The sequence below is a fragment of the Vigna radiata genome, chromosome 10 (genome assembly GCF_000741045.1).
Source record: "Vigna radiata var. radiata cultivar VC1973A chromosome 10, Vradiata_ver6, whole genome shotgun sequence".
NCBI lineage: Eukaryota > Viridiplantae > Streptophyta > Magnoliopsida > Fabales > Fabaceae > Vigna > Vigna radiata.
The window spans coordinates 419,004-445,180 of record NC_028360.1 but is presented as its reverse complement, the minus strand read 5'-3'; the positions used below and the strand labels follow the sequence as shown (position 1 = coordinate 445,180).

Sequence of the window (26,177 nt, the reverse complement as noted above, 5' to 3'; positions counted from 1 at the left end):
ACCCTAAGACGTTATGGCCTTTAAATAGGGCATAAAAATAACATAAAACAAGCCCAAGCTCAAACAAATCATAAAAAACACAGAAAACAGGTACAAGCCCAGCAGACACCGCCCGGCGGAACAAGTGTGGCGCTCGGCGGTTTCCCACAAATCGCACTACCGCCCGGCGGTAGGGGTCTACCGCCCGGCGGTTTCCCTCAAAACCGCCCAGCGCCAACACCAGGTGCCTACTCCTCGTCCTGGACCGCCCGACGGTGTAAGTTGCTGCCGGGCTGTGCGTCGACTCTTCAGATCTTAAATTTTCTTCTCTTTTCTTGAGTCTACGACCTTTATCTTCAACTTCATTCTTCATTTTCTCAGAAATGCTACAAAATAATGCAAAACAAGCATAATATCGCTAAAAACAGCTTTTGACTCTCTACAGACTCATTTATTTAGTTTTGCTTGATTCTATGCTCATTCCAAGTAGTAAAAGGCGTAATTTGGTCTAAAATGACATATGAAAATAACTGTTTTTCAACCTTCATCACACAGAATACAGATATCACCATCTAAAATTCTCCAACAAGTAAAATAGATGGCTCTACAGCTTTTACTAACATGTTAGGACATTAGTGAAAAGAAACTTTAATACAACTTGCCGAACACTTTCAATTACCTAAAAAACACAAGTATTAAATGGATTTTGTTTTACAGCTACAATATAATCTGTTTTAAGTGAAGATATATTGCACAGGTTTTACAGCTACAATATAAGGCACCGTATGTTAAAACAACACGATCCAAACTTAATGCCAACCTAAGAATCACTTTAACTACAAAACATTTGTTTGTACCATATACTAGGTTATGTGGTGGCAAAGTGTATTATGGCAAAACAACAAATTGAATACGCTGAACAGAAATTAGAGTTTTAATACTCAAGTAGACAAAAAAAAAAAAACAGTTCAGACAATAAAACTTGGCACCGAACAAAGCATCGATGTATTGTTAGCAAAACAAGTTACCTTGGTCAGCACATAGAGAGCAAAATGAATACGGAAATTCTCTAAACAATGATTGAATGATGAAAGTATTGGAAAGGACATATTATTGAGGGAAAAAATGATAAAATAACAAGATAATCCTATCCATTTACCAGAAAGCAGACAGGCTAATCAACAGCTATAAGGAGGTGCCACTGCTTTGCCCTCTGTGGAGGGTGCATGCACCATGATGACCAACAAAGGACAACAAACCTTAGCCCCTATTGCACCAGATTTCGCTGACAAATTTTCTAAGTCCAAATCCTCGCCTCTAAAAAGAAAAGAAGATGCAAAACTCGTAGTCATTAACAGAATCACTGCAACGATTTGCCAAAATAGTCGGCAGAATGCTGAAACATCTAGAAAAGAATGCATAACATCTAGAAAAGAATGCATCCCACACAAACTCTCTAATCTCAACCATCCCTCGTTTTCAAAACACTAGGATTAATTGGCTGGTCGGTTGAAATCCGGAAACACACAACATGCAGACACAAAGCAATAACAACATAAAACCCACATCGAAGCTTGAATTTCACTCCAGCGACAAGAGAATCAAAAAGGAAGTCTCAACTAAAACAAGAAACAGGAAAAAGCAAAATTACAGATCCACACTACAGTTCATCAGTTGAGAAAGGAAAGAAACAGAAAAACGAAAAAGAAGCAGAGGCAGGTTCGAGGAAGAAGAAGAAATTAAAACTCACAGCTAGAAACGAGGTGATTCAGTTAATTCATCCCTAAGACTCACCGAACCCCGCATCTGAGTTGAGAAAGCCGAAACCAAACGCGAAATTGGAATATTTTCCGAAATTCCCCTCTGATCTAGCAAGACGTGACTAGAATTGGGAATCTAAGGAGCAAGAAAAGCCCTACAAAGAGAGAGCGAGTAAAAGCATGTTCAAAATTAAAAGGAAGTGAATAGGATTAGAGAGAAAAGGAAGAAGGAGAAGCTTACCGATCAAAGAGAACCTGAATTGCAAATGGAAGCTGTGAGAAAGGGATCTAATAGCACTGAAACAATTGATGCACAAATGCTAAGAAAGCACCACGATGCCTCGAAGCCTCGACGACGAACAAAATTCTCAGCCCAAACAAGGAAGAACAACACGAAGATGGTGCAGGAAATTTGGGGGAAAATGATTCTCGTGAAGTTTTAGGGGAGCGAGGAAACGAAGGCAATGAGCGAGAAAATAGGGTTTGAGGACGAAGGCAGAGAGAGAAGGTTTGAGGGTGAAGGTAGAGAAAATAAGCTTATGATATTTAGGAAATGATTATGGCAGAAGAAATGAGGTGCGGGGGGCAGATAAATATTTTGGCAATAACATTAAAATACTTAGGGGCGGGTTAAACTGCCGGAAATTTTCTAGGTTTATACCACCGCCGGAAACTAACCCCCCTTAAAATATATTATTGTTGTAGTGATAAGACGCTTGCTTATTTTGCTCATATAATTTGTTAGATGAATTAAGAGATAATTTCTTTTAGAAACTGTTTTTGATTTTTTGATTTATTTAAACAATTTTATCTAGAAAATATTATTTATAATCTCTGTGTTATAAAATATTTCGTTCATTAGACTTTATTATTTTTAACAACCTTTCACTTTTGACCATATATAGATTTTAGGATATTCCTGAAAGCCGTTTCCTAACGTTTGGTGCTAGAATAATATTTTAAACATTCTTCTTAGACCTTCTATTACATACGTTTAGAAATGTTTTCTTTCCTTTGGATACTTTTTCTATGAAAAATATTTCATTGATCGTTATTTAATAAGCTTCAAAATTCGAGTTGTCAAACATTCTGATTTGTGTCAACAAATAAAACAAATAAGAGGATCAAACAACGTATATTATTGTAAAGAAATTGTGAAAAAAAAAAAAAAGACATCTTTGTATGATACCTTCCATTCTCTACACCGGTCATGTAAGAAAAATTACTTTAGTAACTTGTATCATATTATTCACGAAAATAAAAATAAATTAAAACATAAAAGTAACGGTTGACAGTTATGTAACGATTCTATTGGGCATCTCAATCTAATAACTTGATCATGTTTATCCTTCTAGGGTTTCCATAATTCCCCAAATTAATTTACGCGTTTCTGAATGAATCTCAAAACTCGCAGTCTAAGATTTTGACTCTTCCATAGCTTGGATTCCCCCACTGCACAACATCGTTTCACAGGGTACGATGTTTTGATCCTTATTCCAAATACAGGAATTTCACATCTCATGTTCTGTTGATTGGGACATTTAGATGGTGCATGTTAGTTGTTTCATTCAGAATATTTCGTAATCTTGAAAGGTTTTAAATTGGAGTGTAATGCTGTAGTTTAAAAGGTCGATTTTATTCGTGATTTATTTCTTTATAATTTTATGAATCTCAAAATGTCAATTTAAATTTTCAAAGTTTTATTACTAAATAATTCTTTTAGCCTTGAGATTCATTAAATTGTACATGTATTTATCTTTTTTTCCTTGGCTCGGTAATTTTGAGTGGGCGATTTTTGTTATTTATACATTTTTTAATCGTCTGCTTTGCATACTTCAATGTTAACTGATGTTCAGATTACTAGCTTGATTCAGTTATTGGAGTGGTAACTAATCAAGCTTATTTGAGTTATTTAGTGTTATTGTCCTTAATAGTTCCATTGTTTTCATGAACCGAGTTCATGATTGAAGCATATTGTTGTCTCCTTTTCCTTCTAGCATCTCAAAATGAATAATGCATCTCTTGCCGTGAGATTTTAGTGGTTTTCCTTTGCTTTTGTTGGTTGGAGAGTTATTGATGTTGTTGCTGTTAGTTTTTGTTATTTATTTTCACAATGCTGAGAAGCTGCATTTGGAGAATGGAATATAGATTTTTGATCTTTTGGTGAAAATTTGTTATGTACAGACACGGTCAGGATCAAGGAGAAGATAGTTTTCATGGCTTATTTTCTTTGATGTGCTTGGGTGGTTTCGTCCTGGGAATCAACTTGATAAGCAGGCTGAGAGATATGGTATTCTGTATTGTTTTCTATAGTGAGGATACCTTGTCCTGTTTTTCTTTGCTTGTCTTATTTCATTTGGAAAAAAGTTTAGGTGTTCAAAAGAAAAAGTAATCACTTGGTGTCTTTAACCTCCATGGATACTGATAACTTTTCTGAAGCCGGTTGTGATCCTCAACCTCCATGTTTTGATGTATCCGATGTTGTTTATTTTCAATATCTTGTATTTGTTCATGTAATAGGTAACTGGAAGTGGAAAGTTGAAGAGCGTATAAGCTTTTTAAGAGTGTTGCAATGACTTCCGATGAAAATATGACATTCAAATCATACCAGGACAGGGCTAATTTGTTTGTGAAGGAATATTTACTGGCAGACTCTCTGATTCCATATACTTCTGTTATCAGTGGCATGTTAGCTTGCAAGATGGTATTCACATTTGTAAATGTTGTCGTTCTAATTTCCTCAAGAATGTCTTATAAGACACATTAAATTTTTCATGGTTTCCCAATCTTTAATTATTTCATTTCCTGTTTTCCAGGTCTTCGATCTTACTCAGTTTCTTGGTTCTAATTACTTTAAGATTCATTCCAACTTCTCCAAAGTCCAACGTATTGAGTGGAATAACCGGTGACTGGATACTATGAGTAGAAAAGTTCTTCTGCTTTGCTGAGTGAAACAATATGTTAATAGAATTTTGTTCTTTGTGCAGTGCTGTATCAACTACGCATGCCATTTTCATAACAACTATATCATTGTACTTGGTGTTTTGCTCAAGTCTATTTCGGGACAACCCTTCTTCTGAACTTATTACTGTTCGAAGGTCTACACTATCAACTTTTGCACTGGGGGTAAGAGCAATCTGAATTGGTATCAGAGTTAAACTATGGAATCTATATTCTTATTCCTGCATATGTTTACATGGCGCTGAGTAGTTTCCTGTTCAAATGGAGTTCCACTACATGTGATAGTAAAGAATTTCAAATATTGTAAATTTGCATGTTGGGAAAAACCCAAAAGAATCTCATCCTAAAATGATAAAGAAGATGCATTCTAGAGCTGAGAAAATTATGCATGTTGCAACAGTGAAGCAACGTTCAACAACAGTTTTTTTAGCTGCTTCTCCAATGACGGACCTTGGTTTGATTACTATACAAGAACAAGCTCAACGAATTCTTAAGCTTGAATAGATCACAGAACATCTAAAGGCACAAAAGAACACAAAAGATCTATATACCACAGAATTAGCAATCAATATAAATGGTTTCTAAACGATGGTAGTTCAATATAAATTAGTTAAGATAGAATATTCATGAGTAAGTTACTTGAGGTGTTAGTTAGATATAAATGGGAAAGAAGGAGAGAAGAGGGGAAAGGAGGTGAATTTTGTACATTGAGTTTTAGCTCTTTGTAAAGGGGAAACCCTTAAAGGAGAGAGTGCTCTCCTATTTCTTATTCTTTTCATTATATTCAATAAAAACCTTTCCCCTCTACTTCTTTTCTATTTATTTCTAACTATCTACTCAAGTAACTGACTCATGAATATTCTAATTGTCTTAATTAATTTCTCTTCTCTGAATATTCTAAAGAGATGCTATAAGTTTGTTATGCTTAGAAAACATTCTTGATAATATTCATTGAATGTCAAATAGAAAATGTGACAAGAGAACTCCAAATTCATTTTGCTGGTTCAGATTAACAAGATTTTTGCATGATTTCACATACGTGCAAGTTCCAAATCCCCAACACAGGACGTGTTGGAGAAGGTTTACTTATAATTGCAATTCCAAATCCAGAAATAAATAAACTTTGGCAATCAAACACAACATTCCTGCGAGGAGCTGTTGTTTTAATTGTTACGTAGACTAGATTTGAAAGTTTTATCAGATCCTCAGTCACCTATCCCTCCATTAGCATACTATTCTGTCTTTTCCATAATCTCTTTTTGCATCTTCTCATTTTCTTGGTGTATGTATTTGTTAGGTTCCTTTATTCAAGGAACCGAACAGCAGCTCTATGCTCTCACACACACTCAACAGTACAAAGGAATATGTATGTATTTGTATTTCTATTTCCTCTGTAATGTGTAGAAAAGAAAATACAAGTATCAGTCTCTCCCCCAGGTAAGCCTCCCTTCCTCCACTGGCCAAGAGGTCTGGTCTCAATTCCAAAATAATATCTGATAATCCTCTCTCCACCTATTTTGTTATTATTTATATCCTCCCTCTACTAACAACTAACTTCTTTTATTCCTAACATTACTCTACCCCTCAAAATCAACCTTGTCCTCAAGGTTGATGTCAGGGAGTTGTTATCTGAGGTAATGCTCCTCTTTCCAGGTGGTGCCCTCCAAATTCTGGTCTGAAGGCTCGAGTGGTGGCAAATCCTCCTCTAATGTCTTCCATTCTTCTTTGATTCTATTAACATCCCACATTCTGGTCACCTCTTTTTCAAAACTATAAGCTTGGAGAAAATGGTCTTTGATGTCTTTCAAGGCTTCCAACAGCTCTCTCTCCCCTCTACAGGTCCCTCTTTATTGGGAGTTAAGTCACTCTCTTCTGTCTCCCCCTCCACAAATTCCGCTTGGCTCAAGCTCCAAGCCAGAGTCACGGTTTCAATCTCTTGTAGTATATAAGCTAACTCTTTGGATTCAGAAATGTTTTCTTTGCCTATTGGCTTGTGTTCTTTAGAAGACTGATTCAAGTCTGGCATTACAACCTGCAAGAAGCAAAAACAGCCAAGTATATTCCCACCAGCATCAATTCTCTTTTTTGCTGTTATATAACTCTCAACAAATTCTCCATTTAACCAGGCTAGACCTTTGCCCATGTGTAACATATCCAATCCAACTAGTTCATCTCCAGGTGGAGCATCCACAATAGTCTTGTATCATGTCAATGGCGGCATTTATGGTGGTTCTAAAGTAGATGTCCAGTTGACATTACTCAACCCATGTCCCTGGTATAGCTTTAGGTGTTCTCTTTGCACTCCAATCTTGTAAGTCCAACCATATGAAGGAAAGTCTATTGTCCCATTGTTCAATCCCTTAATCTTCACACTTGTGAGTCCTGCCCCCACAAAGTCATAAAAGGGTTTCAGCTATCTGTAAGCCAACTTGATATTCCTGATTCAACATAGAGAGCATGACTTGTAGACTCAATTAGAAGAACTGGTTTGCTTCCCTTTTTGAAGAACTCTTCATATTCACCAACAAATATACTTGTGGTATGCCATAGATAGTCAGTGGTATCTTTCGTAGTATTGATGAAATCAACAAAACCATTTTTGACAAAGTCTGTTGTTCCCCATATTCTTGGTTTCTCCTTCACAATGTCCCATATTAAAGAATTTACACCTTTATTTGATTGCTGCAAACTTCCGGGAATAATTGCAAACATTTGTCTTGGAATTAACCTTCACTGTGTTGAACACTACATTCTTGCAATAAGGAAGAATGCTAACTGACCAAGTTGGCAAGCGATATGATGTATTCCGAAATTCCACTATTCTATCATTTTTATCATCAGAATTAGAAATAAAAATAGTGCATGCTCCGGATGAGTCAGTATAGACATCAACCTCCACAGAAGGACCAAGGGAGATATTAACTGGTTTCCCATTAAACAGTACATGCTCGCATAACTTGAGAGCTCTATGAAGTTCCTTAAGATGTCTCCATTTTGGAAGTTAGGTAGCCCACACACATCTATGGGGGCATCATAGTCATAACTTGTAGTAATGAATGGACCGCCAGCTGTCCGTCCAAAATTTGTTCCTCCGTGATACATGTAGTAATTGTGTACGCTTCCACCTTTTTGGAAGAAACGAGCAACAGAAAATGCAACATCTTCTCCTGGCCTGTTTTTAAGTCTCTGGCAAGTGTACCAGATCGTTATCAAGTAATATAAAATGGGTTAAGTCCAAGTATTGTTTCCCAAAGGACTCTTAGGCCTTACTTTTTATGTAAACCAATCGCATAAGACTTGAAAAGAAATTAATTTTGGGTTTTTAAATGCAAGAACAAAAGTAAACATGCAAATGCAGTGAATAAATTGGCTAAAGAAACTATGAATGAATGGAGTTGTTGGGGTTTGCAATTTCATCTTATCCACCCTCTTATATCTACTTTTCTCATCTAATTTGCTTATTTATCATATTGTCATGCAAACTTTCTTGGTCTACCCTTAACCCAATTCCTTGGCGAAAAGAGCCTATTACTAATTACCGGCTTGCTATCCCTAGCCTTCCCTAGCAATTAATAATGCATGATAAACATAAGCAAAATATAATTGATCGTCCTACCTCTATTCCTAGGCGGTATTAGCATAATCAAGGAATTCCTCCAGTTCATGACATTAATGTACGTTCCCATATCAATAAAGACAAACAACATTTACCGAATGAGTTAAACGATAAAAGCATTAAGTAAAGGTAAGGAACCCAACAATTGATAAAGATAAGCATATGTAAGCATATGTAAGCATATAAAGAAGATAAGAATTTTGATATAAGAGAGTTTCAAAAGATTACATTGTTCCCCAACAACCTAGGGTTTAGTTCACCATAATCATGGTGAAACTAGATGAAATATAATGAAAGAATGGAAAAAATAACCCTAAACTTGGTAGATTGGAGCCTAAGCATCCAAGGAACCTCCTCCAAGATGTGTGGAATAGCTCTGGACGTTTCTCTCTGCCAAAAGATTGAGTTTTGATTCGCACTAGGGCTATATATAATCCAAAAAGATAACAAAAATATTACAGAATCTGAGCTAATAAAAACAGACAACTGCCCATGCGCCTAAGTAAACTGCTCATCGGTTTCTCCTTTGCCCTTGATCGCTCTGGACGCTCAGCGGTCCATCCTGACGCTCAGCGGTTCACTTGACCCTTCTTTTCATCCCTTTTCTTCCTCTTTCACGGGTCTAAGTCCACCTTACTTCACTTCCATCTTCAATTCACCTTAAAACCCTGCAAAACAATGTAAAAACACGCATAATATCTCTAAAACCAACTTTTGACTCTCTCATGACTCAACTAAGTGTTTTACTTGATTTTAAGCTCATTCTAAGTCATAAAGGGTGTGTTTTGATATCAAATTTAAGTATGAAAATAACGGTTTTGAGACCGTTATCACCTGTGAGGATCTCTGCCCCCAAAAGTCTTAAACCATCTAGGCTAGTTCTCAGTCCAAATTTTGGGCCTATTTGGAGAAGTGGGTTTATATTGGTCACAGTAGAATGAATTGCATGTATCAATCATAGGTTCTGGAGCAACCCATTGCTGGCACATTATCCAAGGGACACCAGTATTCTGAAACACAGCCATCTTTGCAACCCACAAGGCATATTTCTTACCATCCTCTTTATAAAAATTTTCATAGTATCCATATTCATTTTCTATCTGTATTGTCCTAGGAAGAAGCTTTCTGTTAAGCAAAAGAGTTCCCTTAATTGTGCGATCCATGTGAAAGAGACGACACTACATCAGCAAAGGAGGTTGATGTGTGCTCAGCTTCAGCTCCGTTTCTCCCATTCCCTTACCCATATCCTCCAGATCCAAGAGATTGTTAATTTCCTCATCTTCTTCATCTTCCTGCCCTCTGTCGGTGTTGACAGGTCCCTCTTGTCGCCCCTTTGCCATCTTCTCACAAACAGTGCCCTGATTTACTCTGGCAAACCTCCGCGTCAGAGTGTCGGTGAACATCTTCCAAGTCGGATGCCTGGTTTTCTCTCACCAAATCTGTTAGGTTCCTTTATTCAAGGAACCGAACATCAGCTCTATGCTCACACACACACTCAACATTATAAAGGAATATGTATGTATCTGTATTTCTATTTCCGCTGTAAAGTGTAGAAATTCCCAAGGAAGCCTCCCTTCCTCCGCTGGCGAAGAGGTCCAGTCTCAATTCCAAAATAATATCTGATAATCCTCTCTCCACCTATTTTGTTATTATTTATACCCTCTCTCTACTAACAACTAACTTTTTTTATTCCTAACAGTATTCTTCTAATATTTCCTTTTCCAGATATTCATTATATTTTTTACTTGTAACGATTGAGATTGACTTGCTTGAACTGTTATCTTCTTGGTTCTCCTGATTCATTCAATAACCATTTTGTGATCTGCATGACTTTGTTTTATGCGGTGAAGTCTTTGTTTACTATGTTTAATATTTATTGTAACAGGTTTCTGTTGGGTACTTCATTTCTGATCTAGGGTCGATATTATGGTTTTTTCCTTCTCTTGGTGGATATGAGTATGTAAGGATAATATCTTTTTGACGTGCAAAGTTTCATCCAACCTGTCTCATAAAGTTGAACTGTCTTATTCAGTTTTAAGATATTTCACTTGATAGGAGACCTGCTGGAGATGATTATGGTCAGGGTTTAACCTGACTTCATATTAACATTGCTTCAGGTGATTCATCATCTGTTGTCTTTAGTAGCAGTAGCATACTCAATGTTGAGTGGGGAAGGACAGCTTTACACGTTCATGGTCCTCATCTCTGAGACAACTACTCCAGGGATCAATTTAAGATGGTAAATTTTTCTTTTAGTTGAATTTTAGTAACTCGGTATTTTTATTTCTCATTGTTAATGTTGTGGTGTCTGTGAAGGTATCTTGATGTAGCTGGAATGAAAAAGTCCAGAGCTTATCTCATCAATGGGATTGTAATATTCATTTCTTGGCTGGTGAGTGTAGTTTGTTTGAAATACACACAAGTACGTATGCTCATACACATACACAGTAAAAGTTTTTTTTATTGTCATCCAATCAAGCATTATCATATTTAGTAAGGTTGAAAGAATTCGTGTTCTTATCTTATGGGGTTGCTTACCAAAATGGTCCATCTGCAGGTTGCTAGAATACTTCTGTTCATATACATGTTTTACCACGTCTACTTGCACTTTGATCAGGTAATAACTGTTCCTCCCCTGAATTTAAAAATTGTCTACTGTGCACTGTGCTTTATTGGAAAAAGCACAAAAATGGTGCAATTTTGTCTTCAAGTTGGTAATTTGAAGTCTCGTAAACTAGGTATGACTTGATTATATTGTATTAAGCTGACATGAACTCAGTTTAAATCTCAGTACACTAACGTCAAACTAAGTTGGCACGGCTACGATTAAAATTAAACAAAAATTACAATAAACTGATTTCATACCAAAAAGGTAAGACACTTTAAAATGAAATCTTATCAAGTTGACACGACTTCAAAATTTTCCCATTTTGATAATTTTGAAGTTAAAATTCCATCACTCTGGTGCTTTTGCTATTGATAGCAGATTTTTCCATTCAGTTCTTGGCCTCTTAAAATTCAAAATATGTCTGCACATTATTGTCTTGGATGATAACTGGCCTGCAGAATGTTTCTTGTACAAATATCAGGAAAACAATGTGGTTTGAAATGGTAAGAATCACAGGTTTGTGAAATTATTCAACAGGTTGAGCAGATGCACCCCTTTGGGCAGATACTAGTTGTTGCTGTGCCAGTGGTGCTATCTGTTATGAACTTGGTTTGGTTTGCAAAGATTATAAAAGGGTTGAGGAAGACATTGGCAAAGAGACAGTGAAATAATCTTGTTATAGAAACTTTTTGAAGAAAATGTATAGGTTAACACTACCCATGTTGATATCAACCTCACATTGCTTCCCATGTGGATCTGAACTTATTGTATAAACATTTCTGTTTTTTAATATTTATAAATATATAGACCAAAGGTGATTTACGTGCAACATAGTTAAGTTTTATATTTTCTATTAATCTCTTATTCTTATTCATTTTATTTTTATTCAATGGTTCTAGATCATTTTAATAATATTATTTGTAGTTTGACAAATAATTAATTAATATTACTTATGTCATTAATAGTCTAATATATTTATCCACTTTTACGTGAGAAAATGCCACATTAATAGTCTTTTCCTTAAATTAAGAGTGTAAAAGAAAAATAACAATTAATATATTGAAATGGTCATATATTTTATAAAAATGTTTAATTCATTTTTTTTCTATAAAGATTAAAATTTTATTTGAGATTAATATCCTAAAAGCTTATATAACTAACCATCCTAGTCAAGAATATTCATATAACTACATATATTTGTATAAATCTGAAAATACTAGTAAGAACATGAATCTTCTTAATTTTATCTCTCTCTCGTTTTTTTTTTTTTCTACTAATATAAGCTCAGATCAAGTATAATCATTCACTTAAAAAATATTTAAAATACCATAAAAATATATACATTCTGCTTACAATACATAAAACACATATAACAATACTGTCAATTATATAAACATATAATCTCCATTTATCAATATTTCACTAAAGGAAACGTCACTTAAACAAAGTAAAAAGTTGTTGTTCTCTTGAATATCTATTTTATTTTTGCTTTAGTGAAATCCCTCGTTTAAGAAAAAGTAAATCAAAACAAAAATATATGTAGAATTGTAAAATAGGTTTGATATGTCATGAAATCAATCTAAAATATGTCAACCTTTCAATATAAATCAAACATCATTATATAGCTATTTTATTTTTCATAATATCAATAAACATGTTATAACAATTGACTACTTAAAAAGCTCAAGTTCAAATTAAAGCTAACATATTAGTTCATTACTAATTTTACCAACCTCTTAATTCCATCAATTTCTTCTTCCAACAAGACTCATTTCTCGAAATTTTAATTCCAAATTATCGAAACTGAAGATGAACATATCAACATTACAAACAAAGAAGTTTCATCATATAAAAATTTAACACTGTAATTAACCATACAAGTTTTCTCTTAAATCAGTTATCAATATCTCATGACACAAACTTAAAATGAAGTAAAAATATCAAGTCACTTTATCTCTATATTTGTGGGCTCTACTAGAAAAGAATTCAAAGACTAGAAAAAATTAGGAAAGTCCTAGCTTATTCTTAAAAGACTCAAAAGCATAATTTGATTGGGCGAAATTATTGACAAATATCAGAGAAAGCATGGCAAAAGGATATGTGTCGCAAGCATAAATCATGTTGCTCAATGACTCATCTTATTAAATGGGTAACGTGTGAATATATGCAGTGAGTGGAAGAGAGAGAAAAAGTAAATAACAGAAAGATCATAATAGAAAATGTTATCAGCACCGTATTCACACACGAAACGTGAATAAAAACTAATATGATTAAGACCCTCCCTCAAGCTGAGAATAGAGATTGAACATTCCCAGCTTGGTACTAAGATCAGAAAACAGAGAAGGAGATAGAGATTTGGTAAAGATGTCTGCAAGCTGTTGAGAAGAAGACACAGGAAGCAACTTTACCAGTCCCGAGCGAACTTTTTCATGAACTAAATGGAAGTCAATGTCGATATGTTTGGTGCCCTCATGGAAGACCTGATTGGTAGCAATTTGGAGGGCAGATTGATTATCACAATAGAGAAGAGTTGGTTGCTTGAAGAGTATGTGTAAGTCAGTGAGCAGATAAGTCAGCCATTGGAGCTCACAGGTGTTGGTGGCAAGGTCACGATATTCCGCATCCGAGGAGCTACGAGAAACTGTAGGTTGCTTTTTAGAACGCCAGGAAATAAGGGACTCCCCAATGTAAACTGAAAAACCTGTAATGGAGCAGCGAGTGTCGAGACAACCCGCCTAGTCAGAGTCGCCGAATGCTTTTAATTGAATGAAGCTTTTAGTTGAGAAAAAGAGGCCTAAACCAGGAGCCTGCTTTAGATACGGTAGAATGCGAAAAGTTGCCTGAGAATGTGCAGTCGTTGGAGAGGACATAAATTTACTGAGATGATGCACAACGTAGGAGATATCAGGGCGAGTTGTAGTTAAATAAATTAAGCGGCCAAGAAGCCGACGATAGGAGGAAGAGTCAGGAAGCGGGGTGCCAGATGAGGTGGAAAGTCGAGTAGTATAATCCATCGGCGTGGCAACAGGGCGAGATGCTAACATACAACAATCTTTCAGAATATCGAGAATGTATTTCCGTTGAGAGAGATGAATTCCAGTGCTGTTGCGAGCAACCTCTAGACCCAAAAAATATCGAAGATTGCCCAAGTTCTTTATTTTAAAAGCATTATCAAGGATATTGGTTACAGTGGTAATTTCTTCAATATTATTTCCAGCAAGAACGATGTCATCCACGTACACAAGAATAGCTGTAATAGATGACTCAGAAATCTTCAGAAATAGAGAATGATCAGAAGCGCATTGTTTATAGTCATGTTGAATGAGAAATGAAGAGAGCTTTGCAAACCATTGGCGACTGGCTTGCTTTAAACCATAAATGGACTTTGAAGTTTGCACACTTGGTTAGGAAAGACAGCAGGAACACCGGGATGCAGATTCATGTAAACTTCTTCATCTAATTCACCATGAAGAAAAGCGTTATTCACATCCAGTTGTTTGAGATGCCAATGAAAGATTGCAGCTAGAGCTAATAATAATCGAACTATGGTGAGTTTTGCAAGAGGGGAGAAAGTTGCAATGTAATCCAAACCTTCCATTTGAGTGTATCCCTTGGCTACAAGTCGCGCTTTATAGCGTTCAATGCTACCATCAGCATGATATTTAATCTTATAAATCTAGCGACAGCCTATGATGTGTTTATTTGGTGGTAGAGACGTGGGAGTACAAGTTTGATTTGGGTTTAAAGACTCCAATTCAGCTTTCATGGCCTCTTCCCAACAATCATATTTTACAGCTTCAGCATAGCAATGAGATTTGGGAATTGTGGAAATGGAAGAAATAAATAATTGAAATTTGTTAGAAAGATGAGAATAAGACAAATGATCTTGAATGGGGTAATGCATACCTGGATGAAGATTGGTAGTAGTTGATGTGAAGGATTGATGGTAGTCTTGGAGATAAGAAGGGGGATGATGAGCACGACTGGATCGTCGTAACTGGTGTGAAGGGGAAGTCGGTTGTATAGGAGTAGGAGAAGGGGAAGGCGTCTGGGCAGGGGTATTGGAAGAAAGGAAATCAGTTGAGAGGGAATTAGGCAGAAATGGAGATGGGGAGACAGTGGAAATATCAGAACCAGTAGATGAAAGGTGAAGGAAGGGAAAGTGATCCTCATAAAAGTAAATATTGTGTGAGATGACAATGTTACGGGTATGAAGGTCATAGGCAAGGTAGCCTTTAGTAGTGGGTGGGATGCCAAGGAAAACACAAGGATGAGCTCTTGGGTCTAATTTCTTACAGTGGGAAGTAGACGTAGAAATGTAGCATAAACAGCCAAACACTTTCAATGCAGAGATATCACATGTATGACCATAAAGTTGTTGAAAAGGTGTTTTATTATTGAGAAATGGTGTGGGAATAATATTAATCAAATAAGTGGCATGCAAAAGCGCATAACTCCAAAAACATGGAGGTAAGTTGGAATGAAAAAGTAAAGCACGAGTAATATTAAGTAAATGTTGATGCTTGCGTTCTACAATTCCATTTTGTTGTGGAGTTTCGATACATGATGTTTGATGTATGATTCCTTTAGAAGCAAAAAATTCATGCATAGATAAGTCTGTGCGAATGATTTGGACATGAGAATGAAACTATTTTTCAGCAAAAGCAATGAAGTTAATGATGAGTTTGCGAGTGTCAGCTTTATTATTCATTAGAAAAACCCAAGTGCAACGTGTATTGTCATCCACAATTGTGAGAAAAAATCTGTGACCATGCAAAGATGAGGTGGAGTAGGGTCCCAAATATCCATATGCAAAAGAGAAAAAGGTTTTGGGGCATGTGAGTGACTTAGTGAAAAAGGAAGCTTGCGTTGCTTTGCATAATGATAGGAATTACAAATGAAATTATCATTTATGGTCAAACATGGATATATCTTCTGCATAGTGTGTAGACGAGCATTGGATAAATGGCCAAGGCAAAAATGCCATAGGTCAATAGGTAAAATGTTACAATTAGGATGAACAATAAAGGAATGGATTCGGTGAGGGTTGAAATGTTGAGGGAACATATGGTAAGGTGCATTCAAAACTAATTTAGACAGAGAAATAAGATTGAAGGTAAATGAGGGAACATATAAAACATCAATAAGATAAAATGTGGAAGTGAAGTGGACAATTCCAGCATGAGTGGCTGTGGCTCGATGGCCATTAGGGAGGTTAACAGTGATAGGAGCAATGGTATGATAGGATGTAAAAAATTGAAGAGAATAGGAAACATGGTCTGTGGCCCCTGAATCAAGGATCCAGGGAGCAGTGTTGAATGTGTGTGTTATGCAAATGATGGGTTGAATGCTACCTGAAGAGTGTGGTGTGTGTATGGAAGAAGAAACCGAACCAATTTGATTAATATGTGTAGGATTGGAAGTTGATGCTGAAGCAGTATTAGATGGTTGTTGAATCAAGGCCAATAAAGCTTGGTATTGTTGAGGAGTAAACCGAATATCAGGAATCTTAGAAGTATACGTATCCTTATAAGGCAAGAAAAATTGTAATTATATACAGCCAAAATCCGTATGTAACTCCAAAAATCCATATATAAAATAGTATTACATACGGATTATCTACGGACAAAAATCCATATATAAAAGGGTCGTAGCTAATATTATATACGGATTTTTCCGCATATAATTACATACGGAAAATCCGTATATAAAATTCGTATGTAATTATATAGGGACAAATCCGTATATAAAATCCGTATATAGTTCACATACGGAAAAATCCGTATGTAACATTGTTTATAAAAAAAATGTTTTATTAAACACCTGCACGTACATTAATTACAAAACTTGTAATATACATACAACCAACCACCACAATAACTTTTATTTAACACCATATCAAACATTTCACATTAAAAATAATTATATATTATTTAAAAATAACTTTTATTTAACACCATATCAAACATTTCACATTAAAAATAATTATATATTATTTAAAAATCATTATCAAATAAGTTTACAAGATGCCTAATATCATAAATAGATTGTACTGTTCGTAAGACGTCAAATAATATAAATTCTATAACATAAAATGACAATTCTATAGTTTCCTAATAATCACCATCTTGGAGTTGATCTTGTCATTGCACTCCATCACCGTGATAGCAACTTCACCACATATTGCTTTTTCTCTTCTCCTTATTACACTACAAGAAAAATCACAGTAATATATGTTGTGTTATTCTTTTCAAAACAAAATGTTTAGTCCGTTACTCAGTTTCCCATAGTGTGAAATGTTATAGGGCAAGAACTTATCACCATGTCAATAGTTGTCAAAGCAGCAATATGCAACTGCTCCAATACTAGCATTAAAGCAACAAAAGCAATTGCCCCAACCTACAGTAATAAGAAAAAAAAATACAATTAATAGTTTTAAAAAATTAATTGAAAGATTCTACACTTAATACGTAGATATTGAAAGTTATAATATAAAATGCGGTGGCAAACTTGTAAATAAGTTAAAAACATATTATTACGTAAATATTGAAACCAGTCATGATATCTCTTTATTTTTACATTTCCTACCCTATCTCTAATTTCACCTTCCTCTCACCCTCGTTCTTCTTCCTCTCTAAACCGCGCATTCCTCTCGAAAATCAACCACTCAATTCCGAAGAAATTCTTCTTCTTCATTTTTCTCGGATAAAAGAAACTCCATTAAACCTTCCTTCTTTCTTCTTCTCAGATAGAAGAAACCCTCACTTGGTCGTGTCTCCCCATCTCACACGGTTCCTTCTTCCTTCTTCGTAGCAAAGAAGGCATTGATGATTTGTTTGAAACCCTAGCCAAGGGCCACTGCATATTCCAGGTGCTTCCTCTACCATTTTCATTTTTCCTATGGTCTATAATAATGCCTCTTATGTTTCTTTTTGCCTTTTTTTTAAATCCATTATGTAGTGCGCTTATCTTTTCCGGGTGCTACTTTAATTCAAACTCTTTCTTTAGGGCATTGATTGAGGCATCTGGATGCCAGAGAAGGCGACATAGACGAAGATGCCAACACGGTCCTCCACGAAGGTGCGGAAGGGGGCGGCGTTGGTATGAGTGCAGAGTCGCCATGACTCAGAGAGAAGAGGCGTGGAAGAGATGAACACAACGAGCATCTGGTGAGACTAACCTATCACATGGTAAATCATGAGTCAATTGCTTCAACTTTTCTCGGAAATTTTTTTAGGTTTTGATTACTTTTTTTAATTTTTCTTTTGGAAAAGTTAAGAAAGAGTGAGCAATTACAGTGAAGCTTCGTTGGAAGCCATGACCATGGAATAATGGTTTTTTTTTTCAAAGTTTCTTAGGTCGGAGTCTTGCGGAGACTGAAATTTGGAGAAGTTTGATCAAAGAACACCTTGAATCACTGACGGACATGTCTTCCTTTGGTTGACGTTTAGTATTTTTGCCACCCTTTCCACATATAGTGATAAAATCCATGAATGAATGTGGTCCTGAAAGCGTGGCTTGTATAGGAAGGGGAATGTTTTTATCTGCATCTTCTTAGTGCTGCAATTTGTAGACTTTGCTTGAATTGAATATTTGGTGTGTGTGGTTAGAAGTGGAAATGTAGAGGATTTAACAATTTTTTTGTTATGCGTGTCGAACAGAGAAAGTTTGCATGAAGATGAGGCCTTTGATCAACATCAAAGGCAACTTGCTACTCTTTTGGTGTCAAAGGTACGATTAGCCCCAAATTCTCCACTAATTGTTTCCATCATTCTCAGGGTTGTTTTTTGATTATCTTAGTCATATATGATTGAAGCAGATTGTTTATATTGCAAATCTCAACTATCATTATATATTGATTCATGTTCTAGTGTTAATCTTGGACATTTCATATGCCTGAGTTTTTCTTTATAAAGAAAATACTTACAGTTTCCGTAGACTTTGTAGATTTTTCTTTGGCACCTCTTTTAGCAGTTGTGTTGGTTGCATTGCTAGCATAATATTCAATCGCTCTTCGACACCAGAAAAATATTCTTTACTCCCTCTGTTGTCTTCAACTGATTCTAGTTCTACCATCACTACGAGCTTAGATTTCTGAAAATGTCAAGGAGTCCAATGCAAGCGAGTTTCAAGAAGTATTAATACTGGGGGCCTTTATGTTCCAGGGGAACTATTGTACTACCTTCAACAACCTTGATGCTTTTAGTTGTAAGTTGAATTTATTTCTTATTAGTTTGTGTATTGCTCTCCATCCTATAGTGGCATCGGGATTATTGATAATCATCATCTTCTTATTAGATTTTATTAATCTTTATTGGTTTATTTATATGCAGCCTGCTCGGATTGTTGGATGTAAAACTGTTGTCCTTGCTACTTCTCCAGCTTAGAATGGCACTATATGCAAGGTAGTCATCTTTATTGTATAAAAACATAATTGAGGTTAGTATCTTTTCGGACTAATGTTTTTCTCTGCAGGAGGTAGTGTATTGTTCAAAGAAGGCAGGGGTTACTGAAATCCTCAAAGCTGGCAGAGCTCAGGTTTGAAGCATGATAAAATTTCACCCTTGTCTTATCTGTTTCAATAGTTTGAAGTTAATATCCTTATGTTTAATTTAATTTTATGTTTGTGTGTTTGTATTAATGATTAAACAATCATTAATTTGACATTGTTTTACACTATAAGCCATATCTGCCATGGTTTCAGGAGCTAAAACTTGTCCCAAGGTAGATCCGTTTTTCTCATTATAATTTCGTTTGTTTTTTTGTTGAAATTTACGTTGATTTATAGTTTATAGCTATTAGATTGAGCTCATTTCTTTTCTTACTATTGCATGTTATAGTATGTGGATTTGATTTACTTAACTTTTTTTATATCTGATAAGGAGCTGAAACCTCCTGTTAGGAGTGTCTACAGTAAGCAAAATAGGAGGGACACAAGTGATGAGACCATTTATAATTGTTACAGAAATAACTAATAGCTAGTATAGTAAGTTGGTTGTTAATTCCAGAACATCTGTTATGACATTTCTTTAATGGCTAGTGTTTATTCTTCAGCTCATATAGGTATTATTAGTTTGTAACTGTTCAATGGAAAATTGTGTGACTGATAACATGAGAAATTAAGATTTTTTTTTTATAACAGATAACTTTAAAAAAAAGTAGAGGAAGAAAATTAGAGATGATTATAAGACAAGAAAATTGGATAAAAGAAATGGAATATGGAGTTATTTAGTATGGACAGCAGCAGCAGTACATAAGAGGAGCAATAAATGCCATTGTCAAATAACATATAACACCATTAAAGTGTTCATCTTTTAACTACTGAAATGTTCCAAATTTATGGCAGAAATTGCAGAAATTGCAAAAAGGATTCTAGTTCTATTTGAACTAGACTAACTATATGAAAACTTGGACTCTTTTCTGCAGCATTTTTTTCTAGTTAGTTATGGTGTGTTGTAATATTTTGCAGGAGAAGAAATTAAGATGAAATAAATTTTCTTTAATTTTCGTTAATATGTCAAGATTAAATTATGTAGTAGCTAAGATCAACTTATGAACAAGTTAATTTGGATAACTTGTATAAAAGTTGAAGTACAAAATCTAGTTTTAATTTCTATAAAAGTTTTTTACGTTTGATCTTATTGCTTTCTTATTACAGCAATTAAACATCTTGAAGACAAAGCTGCGCTTAAGAGTTGCTCTGGTTAACGTTTATGGCATGATCCAACATGCAGCATCAATCCTAAACAATATGGTTAGTGTTCGATTTAACTATCGGGAATTATGTTCCTTTCGAAGTTACTTTTCTCAGAAGTTATTTGATTAGTCCTTCACATTCTGCTTACATGTTTAAAAGGTAAATGGTCAAAGGAAATTTTAAGCATATGATTGGAATGCTTGTGTAATTGTTAAATTTTTAGATGTGATATTTATATTTTTTGTATTTAGATCTTATGTTATTTTGTGATTTCCTATCTATGTTGTTTCTAATACTATCATATTGAATTCATGTATTTATTCTATTATTTGTTCATATTGAAGGTATTTGCATCACCTCTACATCGAGAGAAGGAATGTTACTATCTACAGACATGGAAGAATTATAAGGAATTTGTTTTTTTTTTTTATTTTAAGTGTTGGTAGAAATTTGTATATTAATGTAATATTTGGATTTAATATATAGTTTTATGCATAAATGATGTAATATTATTAGACAATTTAATGTTTGAAATGAATTTTATTTTGTTAGTTCATTGAATTTGTTTATTTGAAGCCACATTGATTATAAATTGATTGAATCAAATGATAATACAGGAAAATTATAATTTTATTGGATGTCAATTGTAATAATCAATTTTTTTTTTTAAAAAAAAAAACATATATTATGACGTACTAAACCATGTACGTCATAATATGTGAGTTTTGAAAACCAAATATTATACGTCATAATATCTTTCTAGCATATTATGACTGATTTCAAAAACTACGTCATAATATGTTCAAGCTATTATGACGTAGATTTTTGCTACGTCATAAAATGTGCAGACTTACTATGGCGCCCAGAACTATGTCGCCAGAAACTACGTCATAATAGGTCATTTTTGTACGTCATAAAATGTCATTTTTCCACTAGTGTATGAGTCTATACATCAATTTATAATTTTACAAAACTTAGCTCTTTACTAATGCATTAACTTGCCAAATAAATCTACATATAAATTAATTTTTATTTGCGAGGAAGACTTTTTTTTTCTTATTTTCTTTTCTTGAGAGTTTTTATAAAATTTTATGAAAAGGAATTCAACTAATTAATAACAATTGAATCCAAGTCTGCAACGAGATTATACTAAAATCACAAGGGACATTCACATGTTCATACATCCAAATATAATTAATTTTGCAACAATCTAGTTAATACTTTTAATATAATATACTAATAATCCCAAAGGAAAAAGTTTATTACAAACTATCTATAATACATACACACACATACATATATATATATATATATATATATATAACAATATATCAATTATGACTAACATCCCATACAATAAATATATATGCCCTGCATCCCCACTATACAAATATATATTTGAATCAAAACAATAAATATTTTTCTGCAGGATTTTATATCCAAACAACAAATAATTTCCTGCAACATTTTATCAAAACAGCAAAGAATTTTCAACAGCATTTTTATACCCAAACAACAAGTAATTTTCTGCAGCATTTGAATCAAAACTACAACAGTTTTCAGCAGATTTTTATTTTGAAACAACAATAGTTTATGCAGAATTCTAAGAGATGAATAAAATAGAATTAATGGGAAAAACAGAAGTTGTACAAATATAATATTTTACAATATACAAACCTGGTAGAAGGCAAGGCACTCAAGCACAAACTTATCCATTGAGTCCAATTCCAAATACAGAGCAACATCATAATCCTTGACCTGAGATCATAAATGAAGTTGCTGAGTGACAAATGTGAATCAGTATTTCTCCCAAAAAGTTAAGAGTAAAACTTTACCGCCTATTTGTATTGTCCAAGGGCATGGTAGCATGAAGCTCGAAAATATAAGCACTCAACATTGGGGCAATCAACGCTCAAACCCATTGACAAATCATTGATCACCTTCCTGTAACAATCAAACCCAATTTAAGTCAGAAACAAGATAAAGTAGATGATGAAACTTGTAGGGTCATAATTTAATTGATGGCATGCTTTTATGTTATACAAACGTGATCTTCTTATCAATGTTATCTTTTAGTATCTTTTAGTTATAGATTTTATGTATTTTTTAGTAGTTTAGTTCTTCTTATCAGATTTCATCATACCTATGTTGTCCCATTGCATTGAACAAAAGGCCACGCAGATGATGAGCTTTGGAAAACCTAACATACAACACAAGTAATCAGCTGCAGATAAAGAGCAAATAGGCATAAAGTACTTCAAACTTTATAAACCAGTTACCAGCTAAAATGCCTGTGATGCCAATGATACCATCAATTTGCAACATCTGACTTAGACATTCTTGAGCTTTTTGGCTTCGATATATCTTGATAGAACTTCCAAAAACCTCATGTTCAGAATAAATCTAGCAGCCAAAATAATTTAAAATAAAAGCTTTTCCTATAACATAAAATGAAAGGCCAAAATTTGTGTCCCATAGTTAATAGATAATTTTATAAATCACACACTGATAGATCCTGATCAACTACCAAAATCACACATTCAGAACAGGGTTAGTAACAAAGTCATCAAACTAGATCTTGGGAAACTTCCCATCACCTTCTCCTCAATAGATGCGACTCCAACTTTCTCCAACAAACTAGATCTTCCTCATTACTTACACATCCACCTTAGTGCTCTAAATTCAACTACTTTCTCTTTTCTTGATAAGTTTCCAATGATCTATTTATTCTCAATAATATGCATGAGCCTCTGTTGGTCTTGTCACTAGACAAAACAACTTAGGAAGTTTCCATCGTCTTTTTCCACCTCAGGGCTATAAACCCATATACTCTTTTTTTCTCCTTGATGACCATACAAATTAGTAGCAAAAATTCACAACCATTCATCCAGTAAAACTTTCCTTTTGAGTTTGATAGACACCTTACAATCACATATCAAAACTTATACAAGTAGTCCCCCAAACAGGAACCCCATATGTGTTACATTCTCATCAATGCCTATATGACTTTGAAGTGTACATTGTAGAATAATGGGTCCAATTCCAGAAACCTAAACCATATGACTTGGTGTTAATCCACAATTTTTTCCATCAAAACACTTTTACCTCACATCTTCCTACATTTACATGTCATATACTTTTTCCTACTCCTACTAAATCAAATACCCTCTGATTCCAGATGAAGTTTAGCACAAAAAAAAACATAAGTTATATCAAACAAACTAAACGGATCTCACTAATTCTAACCTTTCTCAAGCAAGGTAACATCCTCCATTGATCCCTCGATGGCCTCAACTACATTCTGGAGATTATTTGCTTTGACTAGTGCACGAGCATGTTCTGAAATCTTCATCGCTTCCACTGCATACACCTTCCTCACGCCTGCTTGAGCTGACCATATAGCAAGAATGCTACTTCCAGTCCCCACATCCAAAATAGTCATCTCCCAAATTAACTCACAAAGTCAGTTCAAAATCACTCACAACAAATCATAACATAAACACAAGCAATAACCATAACCAATGCTCTCAAACTATAACATGGCAGCAAAGGTTATCTTACCCAATTCTTATCAGTAAAATTATTCAAAAGTCATTTGGTAACAAAAATTGATGATTATCATTATTCAAAAGCCAAGACAGTGGTTGAGATTCATATAAACTTGCCATCATCAAGGGTAAAGTCATCCCTTCCAGTAACTATGAAGCAATAATATACCAAATAAAAATATTGAAAAGTGGAACAAGAAATATTAACAAAGATAAAATACAACATTTACTACCTGGTTAATGGTCATTTGAAGATGACATGGTTAGAGCTTAAGTCTTCCCAAAAATACGACTAAGTTAAAAATGTAAAGAGCATCTTGTTTTCAAAATCTAAGCATACCCACGTCCCACAATACTGAACAACACCTTAGAAGACTTTAACTTAGAAAGATAAAAGGAAAGAAAAAAAAACAGAGCGTGAAGGGACTATAACATACGCGATGATAATGACCGATTATGATCATTTCTTGTAGCTTCCGCGAATGCCTGGAAGCGGCTTCGACGATTCATTGGCGATTATGACGTGAAGGTTGACGACCTTGTTCTCCTCAAAGGGGATCTCGTCAAGCCCGCCTTACCGTCGTTGCGATTGGTAGTGGTGGCGTCGATCTTTGCCGCTATCTCCTTAGTCGTGTGCTTCTTGGGTTTCGCCTTCCCGGTCATCACGTCGAGGTGTGGCTCTCTCTCTCCGATGATCAACGAATGATTCTATTCCTTTTGTCTTTAACAATTTGGATTTAGGGGTGGAAGAGGGTGATTTGGAATAGGGGAGGTAAACCCTAATTTGTGTTCGACCACCGAAAGGGGTTTGTCATTTAGACGAACTTGTTTTGTTGGGCATCTTGGTGATAATGGACTAAATCTTGTCAATGCACAATGAAGAATGGCTCGATGATGGTGATTTGTGATCAAGAGAGAAAGAGCTGAAAGAGAAAACTGAGAGGGAAAGCTAAGTGGAGGGAAAGAGAAAAGAGGGAAAGCTGAGAGGAGGGAAAGCTGAGAGGAGGGAAAGCCTGGGAATGGCTAAAAAACTTTCCATTTTCACTTAGGGTTAAGCTTTTTAATATTTTTTTATTATTTTTTTTAGCATCCGCATGTAATATACGTATGTAAAGAAAAACCTACTTACATATAACTATTATACGGTTTTATCCTTAGAAAAGCTTATGCCAAAATACTCCATAATTATATACGGATTTTATATACAGATTTTCTGTATATAATTTTTTTTCTTATTATATACGAAAAAATCCGTATGTAACATATCCGTATATAATATCCATATATAATAATCCGTATGTAAATGACCTTTTTCTTGTAGTGAATCAGCAGCTTTGCTTTCAGTGATGGAGACATTGTTAGCAGAGGAGGATTTTGCATTAAATAGACGATGACGAGGAGGATAGCCATGCTTCTCATAGAAGATGTCAATTATATGGCCTGTTTTACCACAATAGGAACATACTTTTGCACGCGTAGAGATTCCTTTGTTGCTCTTAATATCAGAGGAAGTATTGGGAAATCCATGTTTCCGATAACAAGTGCTTTCAGTGTGACCAGGCCGACCACAAAAATTGCAAGTCGAAGTAGGAGAAGTAACAACATTGATAGAGTTGGATTTTGTGTCTGGATGAAAAATATCAGGAAGAGAATATTGTCGTTCCTGTTGCGCAACATAGGAGAAGATTTTCGTAATAGGAGGTAATAGGTCCATTAATAAAACATGAGAGTGAACATTAGCATACTGATCGTTCAATCCGCGAAGAAACTGCATAGCTTGATCTACTAATTTTTTTTTAGCAAGAATGGAAGAAAATTGGCTAAGACATTTAACACCGCAAACACAGATAGGATCTGGTCGAAAGTTTTCGAGTTCATCCCAAAGAACACGAAGTTGAGTAAAATAGTCAATGACCGTTAAATCACCTTGCTTAATGGAAGAAGCTTCAAGTTGGAGAGCAGAAATTTGAAGGAGATCTCCCTACGAATATCGAGACTTAAGATCACA

The 26,177-nt window shown here is 34.8% G+C and overlaps 2 protein-coding genes, 2 long non-coding RNA genes and 1 pseudogene across 21 annotated transcripts; 2 read left to right on the top strand and 3 right to left on the bottom strand.

Annotated features, from left to right (window-relative positions):
• Positions 1-306: 306 nt before the first annotated feature.
• On the bottom strand, positions 307-2,386 carry LOC106774617. Of its 2 annotated transcripts, XR_001376770.2 has the most exons (4): positions 1,981-2,386; positions 1,730-1,894; positions 1,139-1,296; positions 307-365 (listed from the first exon to the last, which is right to left on the bottom strand). It is a non-coding gene; the product is annotated as an uncharacterized LOC106774617 (long non-coding RNA). The 2 variants fall into 2 exon arrangements; XR_001376769.2 differs by lacking the exon at positions 307-365 and having other exon boundaries at positions 926-1,296; positions 1,981-2,375.
• Positions 2,387-3,003: 617 nt separating this feature from the next.
• LOC106775395 (transmembrane protein 56-B) lies at positions 3,004-11,745 on the top strand. Of its 5 annotated transcripts, none has more exons than XM_022787111.1 (10): positions 3,005-3,213; positions 3,924-4,051; positions 4,260-4,455; positions 4,556-4,644; positions 4,727-4,865; positions 10,202-10,276; positions 10,434-10,555; positions 10,633-10,708; positions 10,874-10,933; positions 11,462-11,745. In XM_022787111.1, the coding sequence occupies exons 3-10, from the start codon at positions 4,312-4,314 to the stop codon at positions 11,588-11,590; spliced, it is 834 nt and encodes a 277-aa protein (XP_022642832.1). In that variant the 5' UTR covers positions 3,005-3,213; positions 3,924-4,051; positions 4,260-4,311; the 3' UTR covers positions 11,591-11,745. The 5 variants fall into 5 exon arrangements, with proteins under 5 accessions (XP_022642834.1, XP_022642832.1, XP_022642833.1 ...); XM_022787110.1 differs by having other exon boundaries at positions 3,007-3,213; positions 3,924-4,029; XM_014662518.2 differs by having other exon boundaries at positions 3,014-3,213; positions 3,924-4,029; positions 4,260-4,443.
• A 1,449-nt stretch (positions 11,746-13,194) lies between these two features.
• Positions 13,195-14,522, bottom strand: LOC106774648 (uncharacterized mitochondrial protein AtMg00810-like). Its single transcript, XM_014661692.1, has 3 exons — positions 14,325-14,522; positions 13,725-14,196; positions 13,195-13,625 (listed from the first exon to the last, which is right to left on the bottom strand). Exons 1-3 carry the CDS (start codon positions 14,520-14,522, stop codon positions 13,195-13,197), a joined length of 1,101 nt encoding a protein of 366 aa, XP_014517178.1.
• A 2,727-nt stretch (positions 14,523-17,249) lies between these two features.
• On the bottom strand, positions 17,250-25,206 carry LOC106775827 (annotated as a pseudogene).
• LOC106775829 lies at positions 17,353-21,099 on the top strand. 13 transcript variants are annotated; one of them, XR_002670015.1, is made up of 7 exons: positions 17,353-18,093; positions 18,283-18,369; positions 18,586-18,655; positions 18,992-19,132; positions 19,258-19,329; positions 19,400-20,678; positions 20,966-21,099. It is a non-coding gene; the product is annotated as an uncharacterized LOC106775829 (long non-coding RNA). The 13 variants fall into 13 exon arrangements; XR_002670017.1 differs by having other exon boundaries at positions 18,275-18,369; XR_002670016.1 differs by having other exon boundaries at positions 17,353-18,114.
• Positions 25,207-26,177: the final 971 nt, after the last annotated feature.